Source organism: Macaca mulatta, chromosome 15 (assembly GCF_049350105.2).
Source record: "Macaca mulatta isolate MMU2019108-1 chromosome 15, T2T-MMU8v2.0, whole genome shotgun sequence".
Taxonomy (NCBI): Eukaryota; Metazoa; Chordata; class Mammalia; order Primates; family Cercopithecidae; genus Macaca; species Macaca mulatta.
In genome coordinates this window covers 62,302,072-62,319,637 of record NC_133420.1, presented here as the reverse complement: position 1 = coordinate 62,319,637, position 17,566 = coordinate 62,302,072, and the positions used below count along the sequence as shown (strand labels likewise).

Sequence of the window (17,566 nt, the reverse complement as noted above, 5' to 3'; positions counted from 1 at the left end):
AACATATTTCACTTTATTCCTTTATTTAATTTTATTTTTATGTTTATTTTTGAAACAGAGTCTCACTCTGCCGCCCAGGCTGGAGTGCAGAGGTGTGATCTCAGCTCACTGCAACCTCTGCCTCCCAGATTCGAGCAATTCTCCTGCCTCGGCCTCCCAAGTAGCTGAGATTACAGGCATGAGCCACCACACCCAGCTAATTTTTGTATTTTTAATAGAGGTGGGGTTTCACCATGTTGGCCAGGCTGATGCCGAACTCCTGACCTCAGGTGATCCGCCCACCTTGGCCTCCCAAAGTGCTGGGGTTACAGGCGTGAGCTATCACACCTGGCCTTTTTACTTTTTTGATGCTAGAAAAATGCTCCCATATCAGCCATATACTACAATATTTTTCACAGTGCAAAAGTTTATTTTAAGGAGAACTCAGTATAAACTGTGTAGTCTTTAACATACACGTGAGTGCTCAATGATGTTTCTTCAATAAATACATATGTAAAATTGAAAACTAATGTCTTTTATTTAAATTTTTATTAAACTTGGAGATTTCCAGCAGGAAATATAAAGCATCTAGTACAAATCATTTCATACTTGTCGAATCCAGAATGGACAGTTACTAGAGCATTATTTTTGTAAAGGTAGTTATTTAAGAAACAGGTATTTATTTTATTTTTAGTCTATTCCAAGGAGCACTGAGTAGTATTCATACAATTTCCTCCCCTTATCCTTTCCACAGTCTTACTCAGATATGACTGGCCAGAAATAAGAATGGCTGAAACATCTTATTGAGCTGAATAACTAAGCCAAGATTTGAATTTAAAGACTTGCTTAATTCAAATATTTTGTGTAATGGCGGTTCTACCTTTATTCAGAAACATCTCCAGTGTTCTACCACCCAAAAAACTTTCTACATTTGTTCATTTAGCAAAAATTTGCTGGTTGCCTCTTACATGCCAGACAGTATTCCAAGTACGAGGGGAAAAAAAGATGAGTAAGACATGATCCCTGCCCTTGAGGAACTCAGAGTATAATAGGAAAGGTGGGTGTGTTAAGAAGAGTGTAAAGTGTAATATGAAAGTACATCAGGGTGGTGATAAATGAAAGAGTCTTAGAAGACTCTAAACTTAGTGACTTGCAGATAATGTGTACCTAGAAAATGTAGAAAGTGTAACATAGACCTAAGAAGGGAGCCAAGTAAGTGTGTCTTTTTATTTTGAGATAATTATAGATTCACATACAGTTTTAAGAAATAATATAGAGGACTGGGCGCAGTGACTCTTTCCAGTAACCACAACCCAGCCCTTTGGGAGGCCAAATCAGAAGGATTGCCTGAGACCAGGAGTTTGAGAACAGCCTAAGCAATATAGTGAGACCCTATATCTACAAGAAAACATTTTTTTAAAGAAATGATAAAATTAAGATTCAGATAGCAAATAATCATGAACAAACTAATTTCCCTGCTAAACTTACTTGAAGAGAAACCACTGATATATTCAGATCTACTTAATGAAAATGAGAATGCCTAAATAAGAATAAATAATTACAAATTAAAATGCCCCCTCCCCAACAAAGTAACTAGGATGTATAAAATCACAATGGGAGGAATGAATGAAGGGGATAATTTTGAAAATAAAAATTCATCTCTGAAAAAACTAAAATGCTAGAATTATATTATTGTGATAGATTGATATGTACCTTCAGATAAATATGTAGTTCTGCTGACAGTGTGCATTACACTATCTTTGGAAATAAAGAGGAAAATGAGACTTTGGTTAGATACATGTACTTTGTTCCACCCACTTTTCTCAACGTTTTAATGTTATTTATAGGTAATATTGGAGCCAGAGGGCAGGCTGCAATTGATTGATTGTCTTACACAATTGTCGTATAGGCTTACCAAATGTTTATTTAACTGAGAGATCAGACTACTTCAAGAAAGTTAAGTAGATTTCTATACTTGAAGGTCTCCTATCCTCTTGATGTACACAAAACTCATGATAATGTTAGTGAAAATTGCATATGTGTTCATTGTTCAGGGAGTAAATCCCAAAATCAGGAATTAGTAATTTATTGGAACTGTTACCAAGCCACCTAATAAATGAATATCTGAAATTTTTCATGGTTGCAAATGTATGTGGCCTTATGTAAATAATTATGGTCTACATTTTAAACTTGAAGGCATATGATACAGTTTGGCTCCATGTCCCCACTCGAATCTCAAGTTGAATTGTAATTCCCAATGTTGAGGGAGGGACCTGGTGGGAGGTGATTGGATCATGGGGGCAGATTTCCCCCGTGCTGTTCTTGCAATAGTAAGTTCTCATGAGATTTGATGGTGTAAAAGTGTATGGCACCCTGCCCCTCATTTGCTCTCTTTCTCTCCTGCCAACGTGAAAAAGGTGCTTGCTTCCCCTTCAACTTCCACCATGATTGTAAGTTTCCTGAGGCCTCCTCAGTCATGCTTCCTGTTAAGCCTGTGGAACTTGAGTCAGTTAAACCTCTTTTCTTCCTAAATTACCCCAGTGTTAGGTAATTCTTTAGAGTAATGTGAAAATGGACTAGTACAGTATATAACTTAGTACATTTAAAGTTTGAAGGAGAAACCAGTTCTTATTTTAAATTGTACTAAATGGTTTCCTTTCTAGCCATTTCTAAGTAACCTGAAAATTCCTCCAATCTTTTTAACTCTCCCTATAGTACATACCTCCTTGTCTAGTATTAGTCACTTTCAGTGGACTCAGCAGCTTACTAGCAAGCTTATCTTGTCTTTATAGAAAATGTAAGAGTAAGTGTGTAGAAAATAGAGATAATTCCCATTCTTCAGACCCTTACCTTTCATCAAAGGAAGAGAAAGATTGTCTCCTTCTAGCCTGCCTTTATAAACTTTATAAGCTCTCAACATTAAAGGATAAATAAACTTCAGTTTTTCTCTGAGAATCTTACAGCACTGAGGAATGGACTGACTTACTCTTCAGTCCAATCACATTTGGGAAGACACAAGTCTCTGATATATAAAGCAGAAGGCCACTAAGAATTTGTTAAATTTCAAACTTATTATATGCCACACCTTTTTAAAACTAAATCTAGGTATAAAAGTCCATGTAGACTTGAATTTTACTATTAAATCCACTAATATGAACAAATTCTGGGATATAATTATCTGAGTTATGAATTGAGAGTGAAAATAAGATCCTTGTTAACAACCCTAAGGCTAAAAGATTCACTAAATCTTACAGAATAAGGTCAGTGCTGCTGACCTTTATAGATCCCTGGATGTGGTGGAAGTTGCCTATAGTCCCAGTACGTGGGAGGATGAGGCAGGAAGATCACTTGAGCAAAGGAGTTCAAGTCCAACCTGGGCAACATAGCAAGACCCGATCTCTTAAAAAAAAAAAAAAAAAAAAAGTATACATTCCAGACAGCTTTCTGATTTGGTTTTGAAAGTTTCTGTCAAATTACACAGCAGTGAAGCAATATGCACAGCTGGGAAAGCTGTTTAACCTCAAACTATTCAAAGACTTACTTATAGAGATCTGTTTGCTAGCATACTAATCAATTCTATGTATAATCTTGTTGTACTAATCAATTCTATGTATGATCTTGTACTAATCCTATGTATGATCTGGTCGAACCCAATAAGCAGTTATTCATCTTGAAAAAGAGCTGTTTTCCTCAGTTGTCTACTAGTTAAAATAATTAGGCATGCCATCTAAAAGGTACACACAGTTCATCTTGAAAACTTACAAATGCCTGTAGTATGATTATATTTCAGTTAAAAAAAAAAACAAAAAACAAAGTGAGCTCTGTGTAATCTACATGTATATGCTTGTGTGTATATATATGTACATATATAAACAATGATAAATGGGATAAAAGAATACATACCACGCTCTTAACATTGATTTTCCTCATCAGACTGGGAATAGGTTAGAAAAGAGGGCTGAAAAACGCAATTAGTTTTGCCTTTATTCGTATTTTTATTGTATTGTTTCATTTGTTTTAAAAAGAGAGTAAAAAGATAATTATGCAGGATTTCAGTTTAATAGTAAGTGTGATCTTCATTTGTTGTAAGGCATTCTACTAATCATTTGCTTGATAAAAATAAAGCAATACTAAACTACTTTCAGAAGTTCAAGAAACTCAAGCAAATTATATAATAAATATTATGAGCTAATTGGCCTTTTATAGAACATAAAAATAATTCTCTCTGTAATCATGGAAGACATGGCTCAATTTTTAAATTATTTCATCCAGTGTTATTCTAAACTTTTACTTTTTTTAGCCCATTATATTTTAGACAGAAACCAGTTCTAATGTAGCAGGAAAAATTTCTAAAGTAAGCTACAGGGTCTCAAAGTCTTCTTTCTCACCCTCTCATCACCCTTGCTACCCACTGCTACTGGTTTAGGGATGCTTATTTGAGACAGAGTATCACTCTGTTGCCAGACTGGAGTGTAGTGGCGCTGGAGTGCAGTGGCGCTGGAGTGCAGTGGTGCGATCTCAGCTCACTGCAACTTCCGCCTCCTGGGTTCAAGCTATTCTCCTGCCTCGGCCTCCCAAGTACCTGGGACTACAGGCGCGCACTACCACACCCAGCTGCTTTTTGTATTTTTAGTACAGATGGGGTTTCGCCATGTTGTCCACCCTGGTCTCAAACTCCTAACCTCAAGTGATCTGCCCGCCTCAGCCTCCTAAAGTGCTGGGATTACAGGCATGAGCCAATGTGTCCAGCCAAGAACTTTATTCTTATAAGAATCTGGCACAATGGAAGGGTCTTTTAATGGTATAGATAACAATGTCCAGTGATTTAAAACAGCTCTTCACAGGTCTCTGTAATTGTAACTCTTTCCCTGTTCTTAACAAACCAAAACTTGATAGTCTCACAACTTTTCCATAAATGAGTTGATCAGAGACCTGTATAGTGCTTGGCAAATACCACCTGAGCTGCCAATACTGGCTGGATTTCACATACGCCTTTTTTTTTTTTTAATAAGCCAATAGAAAAAAATTGCAGGCATATATAAAAAATTGGTAGATCCAAAAAAAAAAAGTTTGGAGTGGGCCCTGTGTGGTGGCTCATACCTGTAATCCCAGCACTTTGGGAGGCCAAGGCAGGCAGATCACTTAAGGTCAGGAGTTCAAGACCAGCCTGGCCAACATGTTGAAACCCTGTCTCTACTAAAAATACAAAAATTAGCCAGGCGTGGTGGCGCACACCTATAATCCCTGCTACTTGGGAGGCTGAGGTGGGAGAATCTGAAGTGGGAGAATCACAAGTCAGAGAATCACTGGAACTCCGGAGGTAGAGGTTGCAGTGAACCAAGATCGCATCCCTGCACTCCAACCTGGGTGCAGAGCAAGACTGTCTCAAAAAAAGAAAAGAAAAGTTTGGAGTAAAATATTCTAAAATATTTGCTCTTGTTATGTCAGGAATTATAGATGTTTTATTGTTTTCTACTTTTTATTTCTGTTAATCTCTATTTGCTAGTTTTATATTAGTCATTCTAATAGACGTATACTATCTAATTATAGTTTTAGTTTGCATTTTCTAATGGCTAATAATGTTGAATATCCTTTCATGTATGCACTTATCATCCTTCTTTCTTCTTTGGTGAAATATTAACATCCCTTCCTAATTTTTAATGAGAGTGTTAATTTTATTCTCATTGGCTGTTGATAGTTCTGTCTGTATTTTGGATATAAGTCTTCAGTTGGGTATGTGATTTCAGAATATTTTTTTCCAGTCCATAGTTTGTCTTCGTATTTTCTTGACAGTTCTCAGGCAAAGCAGAAATTTTTAAATTTAATGAAGTCTAACTTATAAATTTGAACTCTTTACCCAACCCCAGATCACAAAGTTTTTTGTTTTTGTTTTTTGAGACAGGGTCTCATTCTGTCCCGCAGGCTGAAGTGTAGTGGTGCAATCTCGGCTCACTGCAACCTCCACCTCCCAGGCTCAAGTGATCCTACCACCTCAGCCTCCTAGTTGTTGCGACGATAGGCACGTGCCACCATGCTCGTCTGACTTTTCTATTTTTTATAGAAATGAGGTTTTGTTTTGTTGCCCAGGCTGGTCTTGAACTCCTGGACTCAAGTGATCTGCCCACCTTGGCCTCAAGTGCTAGTATTACAGGCATGAGCCACCATGGCCAGCCAGAAGATTTTCTCCTGTGTATTCTTTCAGATGTTTCTACTTTTATATTTAGATCTGTTATCTATTTTGAGTTAAACTTTGTATAATATGAGGTTTAGATCAAGGTTCATTTTTTTTCTTTATGGTTAACCAGTTGTTCTAACACCATTTGTCGAAAAGACTTTCCATTCTCAACTGAATTGATTTTGCATCTTTGTCAAAGGCCAATTGGCCATATTTACATGGATTGATTCCTGGACTCTATTTTGTTGCACTGATGTATGTATATGTCCTACTTGCTAAGGCCATATGGTCTTGATTGCTATAGTTTTATAGTAAATCTTAAAATAAGTAGCGAGATTTCTTAAACTTTTGTTTTTTTTTGTTTTTGAGACCCCAAGTGTCACTCTGTTGCCCAGGCTAGAGTGCAGTGGCACCGTGTTGGCTCACTGCAACCTCCGTCTCCTGGGTTCAAGCAATTCTCCTGTCTCAGCCTCCCAAGTAGCTGGGATTACAGGCGCCCACCACCACGCTCGGCTTATTTTTATATTTTTAGTAGAGACAGGGTTTCACCATGTTGGCCAGGCTAGTCTCGAACTCCTGACCTCAGGTGATCTGCCAACCTTGGCCTCCCAAATTGCTGGAATTACAGGTGTGAGCCACCACACCTGGCCAACTTTGGTTATTTTTTTACAAAATAACTTTTGCTGTTCTAATTCCTTTCCCCCTTCACATAATTCTAGAATCACCTTGTCTATACTTATGATAATTTCTGATAGGATTTTGATTACAGTTGTGTTCAGTCTATAGACTACTGTAGGGTTAGTTGACTCCACTGTATTGAGTCTTCCAGTCCATGAACATGGTATGTCTCTTTGTTTATTTAGAACTCCTTTAGCTTCCATTATCAGATTTTTGTAGTTTTAACTATACACGTTCTCTACATAGTTAGTTATGTGTATTTAAGTTATAAGTATTTTGCCTTTCTTGGAATTATAGAAAAAAGGTATTGTCTTACTACAACATCAGACCTAAGGATGATTATTTGTGTATCTGACATATGCTGGATGCTATCAACATCTTGGGAGAAGAGGAAAAGGAAATTTCCCCAAGAGCATTCCATGAGATTTAGAACTGGATAACAGGGCATTGATTGTAAGTAGAAGGAGTTTAATGTAGTTGACTAAGGTGAATTAGGATTGGTTTTGGTGGTTTTAAACAATTTGCTCTATTAAGTATTTGTTATTTATGATGGACTTTGTATAATTGGGTTTTTTTTTTGTTTTTGAGACAGAGTCTCACTCTGTTGCCCAGGCTGGAGTGCAGTGGTGTAATCTCGGCTCAATGCAACCTCCGCCTCCTGGGTTCAAGCGATTCTCCTGCCTCAGCCTCCCAAGTAGCTGGGAGTACAGGCACTTACCACCACATCCGCCTAATTTTTTGTATTTTTAGTAGAGACGGGGTTTCATGTGTTAGCCTGGATGGCCTCAATCTCCTGACCTCGTGATCTGCCTACCTTGGCCTCCCAAAGTACTGGGATTACAGGCATGAGCCACCAGGCCCGGCCACCATTTTTTCTTTTTCTTTTTAAGTAGAGGTGGGGTCTCGCTGTTAGCCACACTGGTCTCAAACTCTTGGCCTGAAGTGATCCTCCCACATCAGTCTCCCAAAGTGCTGGGATTATAGAAATGAGCCACTGTTCCTGGCCTATAATTGGTTTATAAGTAAAGTTCTAAATTTTCACTTTGAAATTATTTTACCAGGCTGGGTGCCATGGCTTATGCCTGTAATTTCAGCCTTTGGGAGGCCAAGGTGAAAAGATCGCTTGGAGCCAGGAGTTTGAGACCAGCCTAGGGACTATAGTGAGACTTCATCTCTACAAAAAATGAAAAATTAGCCAAGCACTGTGGTCCATGCCTGTAGTCGTAACTACTCTGGAGGCTGAGGTCAGAGAATCCTGCTTGAGCCCAGGAGATCAGGGCTGCAGTCAGCTATGATTCCACCACTGCATTCTAGCCTGGGCAACAGAGTAAGACCCTGTCTCTAAATAAATAAATAAAAATAAAATAAAATAAAATAAAGTGAAACTAATTTGCCTTTAGTTTACCTCTTTTGAGTCTAGTTTAAAACTTCTGGTTCCTGCTAGTGTACTTAAACAGTATAGTATAGAACCTTTGCAGACTTAGTTTATAATTTTCTCAGGATGTCAGTGCTCAGATTTCATTATTCCAATACCAAAGTGACAATGAAATCACTCATGGCAGTTGTAATGGAGGAATGTCACCAAAATAGGTTTTTATTTTTTTTAGGGGATTTTTTTGTTTTTTAAGAAATGGGATATCTGAGTGAGCTGAAAGTTATGAAGACAGGAACTCAGAAAGAGTTAAGGTACTAGAAAGCAGGAAGTAAGACCTCTTCCATCCATCGTGCACATGGACTATGTATCCACTACCAAACCACTTAGATGGATTCCCAGAATTATAGGGATCTACCTCTACATGTTATTCTCCCTGGTATCCACTTACCCAGCCCACAAGTCTGGTTTGAAGGTAATGAATTATCTCACTTGGTTGTTAACAGTCAGTTGCAGATCTAACTCCTTGTTCTACTCCTTCCCCCTTTCTCACTACTGCGCTTGACTAATCTTAAAACCTCCCCAAAAGAAGAGGAAAGGCCAGTAAGGAAGCTGGGGCCGTTATTGTTTAAGCATAGAAAAAAGGAATCCATGAGTTTGAGTTAAATTAAAGAAAGTTGTCTGAACTTTCAGAATAGTGTACTTTTCTTTTTTATCAATGACCAAGGTATTTTAAGATTTTTGTATTCCAGAATTTTAATATAAAATACATCAGGATTATCTGATCCAGTATTTTTTCTGTTTTTTTAACAAATAAAAACATTGAGTAGACTTCAGCTGGATGTAAAAATAAGTACATTTCACATAGTAGATGCTTATTGATGTTTCTGAATTTTCTTAAAATCTATATTTTATTCATTTTGTTCATTTTTTAATTTTTTCCTCTATTATGTCTTCATCAACAGCTCACTTAAACTGTGAGTTTCTTCTAGGTTTGGGCACATCCAAGAGTTGACCTTGGTGCAGTAGATTAATTTATTTCAGCTACTTTATTGATGCCAGTATTTCCATTATTTATTTCTGCATCAGCAGTATGGGGAGTGCCAAATTGATGTTGTCATAACAATAATTAATACAATGGAGCACTTGCTCTATGTCAGGCATTGCTCTAAAGACTTTATACTTATCAACCCGCTAAATATCACAACAGTCCTTTGAGGAGGTACAGTTAGCCCCATTTTATCTATGACGAAACTGAGACACAGAGATATATAACTTGCCCAAAATAGTAAATAGCTGGATTAGAATCCAGCCATTTTTGCTCTGGGTTTTCTGATTGTAGCTGCTACATTATCATGCTACATTTTACTAGCTCTTACATTGTTTTACTTTACATTACCTTAGGTCATCAGTCAGCAGATTTACTACAAACATTAGCAACTATTTGTGAAAGTAACCTTGAAATGTAATCTACTAATAAACTTTGTGCCTTCATAACTGTATTTAAGTTAAGAGGAGAATATCAAAGAGAAAAATCTTTGAGCCAAAAATTAAGCTTGTCAGTTTCTCTGATTACAGAGGATTAAAAGTATAGGGATTGATTAAAATTTGACCTTGGCGGAAAGATGATTTTATGAAGTCTGGTTCATCTTGGAGGCAGCTTAGAGTTAAAGACCAACGCATGGCTTTCCATACTGATTGGTTTAAAAAAATTATGTAGATTTTATACACATTGCCATCCTGTATGTTTGTAGCTCCTCTTTATCAAGAATGGCAAATTTTCATGCAGAATAGAAGTATAATAAGCATTATTAAAACAGTAACTTTAAACTTGAATCTTAATTGTATATTTCTGTGATTTCAGACCTCAGAGCAGTCTTTATGTGGAATTCTGATTGATGGCAAATGCTAGGATGTTCTTTTCAAAATTTTCCTTCTAGGAGAAATTATATTTCACGTGTACTCAAAGTATATGTACAATAGGATGCATAAATATGTTGTGTAGCTGAGGAACAGTGTATATGCCAGTGATTACAAAAGTATCGGAACAATCAGATGACTTGGTAGCTATAAGTCTATCAAGAGCCTGCTCTTAAGGCTTCAGAGTAGGGGCGTTCTTTTTAATGACGGCACCCAAACTTATATTTGTGTGCATGTGGAACAGTTAAGATGGTGGTTGAGTCCAGAGACTGGAATGCTTTTCTTGCCATGTGTTTTCATTCAACAAATTTTAAACTAAATTACTCGCTTTATTCTTTATTTATGTTATTCACCATCAATGAATATTGCTTGTTTTATTAAATCTTTTGTTTTGCTGTAGTGACTTGAGGGGGCCAGCTCCTAACAACAGAGGCTTTGACAAAGCACCAGAGGATTCTGTTAAAAAGTTGTGTTTCGTAATTGTAGTTGTCGTGTCAGAGCCTAACTGACTTGGAGCTGAAGGATTTTTGTGAGATGAGTAGCTGTGCCAGCAGGGACCCAAGTCTCCTGGGCTGGCCGCGCTCTCATTAAGATTTGCCGCTAGCAGTGGCGGTGTTCAGCATGTATGTGACGTGCATTCTGTTATTGTATGCTTGGCTTGTCAGCCTGCAGCTTTCTGACACTCACTTATGTCACTCTTTATTCAGAGAGGAAGAAGCTTTTGATAATTTGACAAGACAAGCTCTTAAACGATCTAGGTCATGGCCTTCACTGTCTGTGATTGTGAACATATTTCCTGAAAGCCCTGTCACTCATCACAGCTACATTTTCTCCCGGGGAGCCACAGGCCTGTCCTGGTCTCTTGTCAGCTCATACATTTTGGTTATTCATATACCAAATACAGTACTGGGGTTTTTTTTCTTCCCTTTTGCAAATGCTAGCATGTTAGTAAGGCTAATCCTTTCTCCTGTGCTGTGTTCCCAGCAGGGCTGCGTTCAAGGGCTCTCTCTAGTACAAGGCAGACAACTGGCCAAGGGGAGCTGAGGAGGAGGAAAGGCCGCTTAGTGCTGTTTTTGTGTTTGTTCATTGTTGTGGAAATATGAGAACTGGTGGCAAGGGCCTTGTCTATTGAGCACTTGAGTCTTGGTCTGCTGTCAGGGGCTGTTTAAGATTGAGTGTTTTATTTTCTTTGATGTTCACATTTGAGAATAGGGAAGTGGGAATTAAACAACAGATGCACTAAGCCGTTGTTCTCGTAAAACAATAATTAGCACCTGATAAAATTCAATATGGGTCAAAATGCACAGTATAAACTCTCAGTTCATCTGGTGTGGCAAACTGTGTTGATTCATCTTTGAATTTTATGAATAATAACACTCAGTTATTTATGTATGGTTTATTATATAAAATACAATAGACGGGAAAACTAGTTGGGCAGAAGTTGGCAAACAATGTAGCACATTGCTAAAACAGATGTACACGTACACTTCGTATGTTTTCAGTTGTGTGATTTGAGGAGGCCCTTTGGGTTGCCATCCCTCCAAGTGCCAGTAAGGTGAGATCACCAGGGTAACCAATAAATGCAATTGTATTTTCATAGTTTGTTGAATTTGCATCTTAGATGAGTTCCATAGCCGACTAATAATTCATTTTAAATATTTTTTTAACTAGACCAAAGTTAGTGGTAATAGTAAGCTTCTTGCTTTAGAAATTACTTTATTTTATGCAGTAGGTATATAATTTTCCATGCACTAGATATATGCCTTTGGGTGCTGTGGCATTCTATTTGATAAGAAGAAAAATACATGCAATGACTAGGGAATGGTAAAAAGTTGAACCCGTAACAAGCAAAAATAAAAATTAAGGTTTTAAAAATTCATTGATGATACATAGTGACAAATAAAGGTGTGTGCCTTATATTGGCACCTAGTTTGAAATGAAAAATATTTGTTTACTTTTTAACCTCAAATGTAAATAGGTATTACAAAAAATAGCAAAATGAAACTATGCATGAGAATGTTGAGTAAAAATACTTATGAGATAGTCAAGTAGGAGTTTTTTAAAATTATAATACTATTGTCTAATAAATGAAAAGAAGTTTCATGTCTCTCACTACTAATTTTCTATATCGGGCATCATCTTCATGTACAGAGCAATCAGATGATTGTTCAAAAACCAAGTAATTCTTTCTTTTATTACTAAATTGCTGCAACACAAGAAAAGGTCACATGGTAGAGTGGCATTCTGCCAGTGTATGACAACTCAGTGATTGCGATTTTTCAACCGTATTATTCTGAGGACACTGTGGTAATCAAGAACTATCCATAACTAATGTATAAATAACTGCTTGCTTATTTCTACAATAATCCAACTCAAATTATATGTACACAGCAAAAAGCTTATGATAGAAGGTAGGAAATGAATATTTAAGGATATATTGTACATTAGATCTTTGTGTGCATACATGTTTATAAAAATAGGTATTTTTGTATATATTCTTAAGAACCTTTGTAACCTAAAGTTTGTGGCTACATTTGGTACTAACATGATCTTTGTCTTGTGAATCAGCCTTTTACTTTTTAAAAATGGTTGTCTTTTCATCAACGTTGTTCATCCAGAAATGACTGGGTATAATAAGTGGGGTTTTTTTTTGTTTTGTAAGACACTTTAGTTTCCAGGAATTTGACATTAAAACTGGAAAGCTGACCACTAAACAGTCTTTCCTATAGAAAGCTATATAGACTGCTTCCTATAGGAGCAGTCTACACAACTGTCTATAGGAAATTACACAGGAAAGTTAATCTTAAAATGCATAAAGGATAAAATTTTTCACCATAGATATGTTTCAGCATAGTCGAAACATATCTACTTTTTTGTCTAATCACTTATGGTGGTATAATCAGTAGAGGTATTGGCATTCAAATGTTGTTTCTTAAATTCTTGTCATACCCATGATATTTTCAGATGGTATGAATTACCTTTGTTAGTCTTATCAATACTTTGAAAAATAAATGAAAGAGGAATGACATCAAGTAAGGAGTTGTTTCACAGGAGATGTCAAAAATTACAAAGATTTCAGACAGTCTTACTCTAGGCATGCATCTATAAACAAAAGCTATAAATTTCCATTCACTTTTAGAATCACGATTTCCTTTGCTTGGTGTTTTAATTTATTCAAATCATTTATATAGTTAGAAACAACATACTCTTTGCTCCTGAGAAGATGGTAAACTGATCAACTATACATAAGCAGCTTGGTTAGAAAAAGTGTCCTTAACAAGGTCATAATTTAGGCATAAGAAGATTTATATATGTATTCGTAAGAGAATATATTCTAATCACTGTTTTTGTTGTTGCTGCTGTTGTTTATATTTGCTTGTTTGGTTGGTTCTTTTGTTGTTACCTATTCTAGTTTCAGTAAGTATATCTTTTACAAGATTATTGAAGTTTTGGGGTTTTTTTTAAGTTGATCTCACTACAGATGTGGATATGGAAAGATGTGACATTTTGGATTTTAGTTTCTTGCTGTCGTTTTTGTTCTTGTTGTTTTTAATTCTCTTTCTTATAGAGTATTAAGAGTTAGCACCAAGTGATTCAGTAAAAGATGCCAACAGCTGTCACAAATATATAATAACAATGAAGTCTTCTTAAAGCAGTTACTATTAAATTGTTTTCCATCTTACTACCAAAGTTCAAAATGTTGTTTTAAAAGGTGTACTTGGTGAGTTTTGTTGATTTTGGCCACTGCTGTTCATTTATCAGTTTAACTGAGTTATGGCTCTTTATCACATCTTAGTGCCCAAAACTTCTAACCTGAAAAGAAAAAGAGAGAGAAAACTTTGTTACTGGCTTTCTGACAATGGCAGGGAGTGTGTTAAACCAGTGTAAAATTCAATTAAACTGTCTAGCCAGGTTTTTGAAGCTGAAATGCAGACCCTTTCTGTTAAGCTTCTTATTTTCCTGTGACCGACACCGGTGGATGCTGGGTTATGCCAAAACCAACAGGCTGTAAAGTACCTTGTTTCATGCTCCCAGCTGATCAATATTTTTATTTTCCAGGCTTGCACAGAAATCTGGAGGCAGTATCACCTAACAGTGAGTAGAAACACCTTTTTAATTTTCCCCAAGACCTAGCCTATTTACCCTTCTCTGAACTGCTGACCATAAAATATAGACAAGCATCTTCTGCTGGAAGATAATAAACATCTGAAGAGTTTTTGTACTGAGAAAGCAATAATATACTTTTTCTCTTTTCCACTGCCCCCTACCCTATCTTCCTGTTCTTAAAAGAATTTGATTTTTTTATTACTCACATCATTTAATGATTACATCATGGTATCTCTTAGTCTTCCAGACTGTATTCATTAAACTAAAGGGTAAAAGTATACTGGGAGCCTTAAAGAATAATAATCCAGTGTCTTTAAATGTTGTATTATCCACAGTCCACAAGCATTCAGTCCACAGTATCTTCATTTGCCTTTACTGAAACAGTTACTCATCTTTTTCAATGAACCTAGAAAAAGCTTAGTGTATATTTCATATAGAATAATTCAACTGTCATATCCTTAAGCCCTTCTTGACTTATTCAAAATGTATAAATATCTGCTTAATACCATTCAAATGATTCAATTCCTGGTTTCCTTTTATTATGATTTTAGGCTAAGTAGAAGCAGAAAATATAGTTTGCTAGAGAATCTAATTGACTGGTGCTCAATATTATGAATTTAGTTTACTTTTAATGTTGTTCAGCTTAAATCATTTCAATAATTCACCATAGCCTTACTACTCACTTCTTTTACTGTATTAAATATGTTGTGCAAAGCAACAGACCATTATTCTTTTAGTTATTACAGTTATATAACATAATATATATTAATTAAAAGTTGTTAAACATTGTTTCTTAAGGTTTAGCATATTTCAAAGTTTTGTTTACACAAAGACAGCTTGTAAAAATACAAAGGGCAAAGTTCTTTCAAAACATGACTTTCTTCTTATCATTCTCTTTAGGGAAATAAAAGTAAACCAACAAGTAGACTCAAACTACCTGTCTGTCTGTTACAGGCCCAAGAGGCCATAAATTATATAAGGTGGTTTGTTTTCACACTTTGTGATTACCATTTAATTTATTTAAAGATTTTCAGTAGAAAGCTGTAACTCCTCAAGTATTCCTCAAATCTCAAATTAGGATTTGTTAACATGTTCTACCCAAAAATATATACATACCCATGTATGTTACACATATATGTTACAGATGTAATTCATCTGAATACATTAAGTTTGTGCTTATATAGCAGTTTTTTATCCTAACATAGTGAAATCCTTACAGCCTAAACTTAATTAGAATCTAATTATATGTGTTACACTTTTCGAGATCACAGAGCTACTCTTTGTAACCGTATAAAGTAATATCCTTGTAGATTTGACATTGCATTTATTTCAGCTTTTCCCTTAATTTAAACAATTCCAATCTTGAAGTATAGGAAGTATGATTTTAAAGCTGCTCTTTTGATTATTTACACCTGTGTTCTTTTATATACCTGTAGTTAAAGGGTAAAAATTTGTTTCAATATAACAGATATTTGATGGTTTGCTTAATATTTTAGCTGTTCAGAAACATAAATTTTAAAAAGAATCATTAGGAAAAAATAAATGAAAACAAAATAAATTTACTTTTTAAGGAATTACAATATATTCTATTTATAGGTATAACAAATTCAATTTGAAAACTTTGTTCCAATCTGGAATCCTGGTTAATTTTTAAAAAATAATATTGAAGTTGCCATCACAGTTTATAAATTATCAAGTTGAAATTAATAATGAGTTTACTATGCAAGTATAAATATAAAACTAACGTGTTTATGAAGTTGTGCATATATCAGTGTCTCTAAAATAAAATACTTAAGTATTTAAATTATCAGTATATGGACAATATCCAAATGTATGCAATGAAGGACTATTCAACCTTGAATAAAAACAAGATGCATGGTGATTTTAGTCATCTTCAGCTCTTTTACTAGGCGATGGACTGCCATCTATTGACTCCTAGTAGCCCTCACACATGAATGTTGAGTCAGTCAGCGCAATGACCAAGTAATGAAGCCTTGGTTAGAATTATTACTACTTATTCATTTCAACCAGTCTGCTTAAAACTCTGGACCTTTCTGCACTTAAGCATTGATTAATTATTTTTTCTAACCAAAATTGTCAGATTTCTTATCCCAAATGATGGGAAATGTGATTAGTATCCAGTTTGGAAATGTTTATATTTGGGAGCTTTACAGTTGCTTTTATGTGCCTCCCAACTAGAAGATCATTTATAGAGCAACTTAAATTTTAATAGTAAATTAATGTTCACCCAGGAATCATTTTCTTTAAAAATCAAAAACGTCTGTAGGTTAAATAGAATATTGTTTCTCAAACATATAAGAAATGTGGTGTAGTTGATTGTTACTAGTGGACTTCTGAAATATTCCAAATAAAAAATTCCTTAAAACACTTTCAGAACTAAGAAGAAAGTTATAGAAGTGTTCACTATTTTCAACAACTTCAAGAAAAATAAAATGAAATATCTTCAACAACCTGTATATGAATATAATAGCTTTTTAATCAGCTAGACTTGACTACATTAATAAAAGCTAAAGACCGTCATTCTAAAGGGTGCATGCTAATAAAACTAAAAAGACTACATACACACAAACATCCATATTCTAACAACCATCTGATGACACCATCTTTTTATGTTTTAATGATTCTAAAATTATATAATTTAATGTCTTTATCAATTTGGAGACCATAAAAAAAGAAAAAAATACTGTTTTTATTTAACAATTACATAATTTCCTCAAATAGTTAATATTTTTACCTCCTTCAAAAATGTTTAGAATGTTTTTAAATGTTTAATAATATAACTTCTTGTATTTTCATTTCTGCTACATTTTCAGATTTTTGTAGAGGCTGACTTTTAATGTTCTTTTTCATCTTTCAAATAACTAATTCTATATAAAAATTTTCCCTTTTTAACTATTCAAGAAAGAATGTCCCTTCCCCCACCCCCTGTCATTTCTACTCTCATTTATATTAAAAATCCTGGGCCAATATGGCCACCAACAGAGTTTTACAACCAACAGAATTTTTAACTAGTAGAGGCTATGATTTGACATGAGTTGGACATTTGGTTAATCTTGTTTTTAATCTACTTTAAAAAGTAACCAGGAGTTTGCTATTTGAGGGCTGTATGTGTTAAGAACCGAAAAGCACAATGCATCTTTTATGTTTAATTTTGCATTTGATTTCTTTGTGTGCATTGTTAAAATGTATTTCAAACCCTACTGCCTTTTATTTCAACTGAAGATTTAAGCAGGAAGCAAATGTAACTGCTTTAGAAGAATTAAGCCTTGTTTTTTTATATATAATATTTTGAATGCCTAGAATTTACACTTCAA

At 35.2% G+C, this 17,566-nt stretch overlaps 1 protein-coding gene across 4 annotated transcripts in view; it reads left to right on the top strand.

The window, feature by feature from the left end:
- Window positions 1-17,566, top strand: part of ZCCHC7 (zinc finger CCHC-type containing 7) — a 237,952-nt gene that overhangs the window by 191,936 nt on the left and 28,450 nt on the right. For all 4 annotated transcript variants that reach the window (XM_015117405.3, XM_015117409.3, XM_015117408.3 and 1 more), the window contains exon 6: window positions 14,184-14,219. In XM_015117405.3, the coding sequence (XP_014972891.1) occupies window positions 14,184-14,219 (36 nt within the window). The remainder of the gene's footprint in view (window positions 1-14,183; window positions 14,220-17,566) is intronic.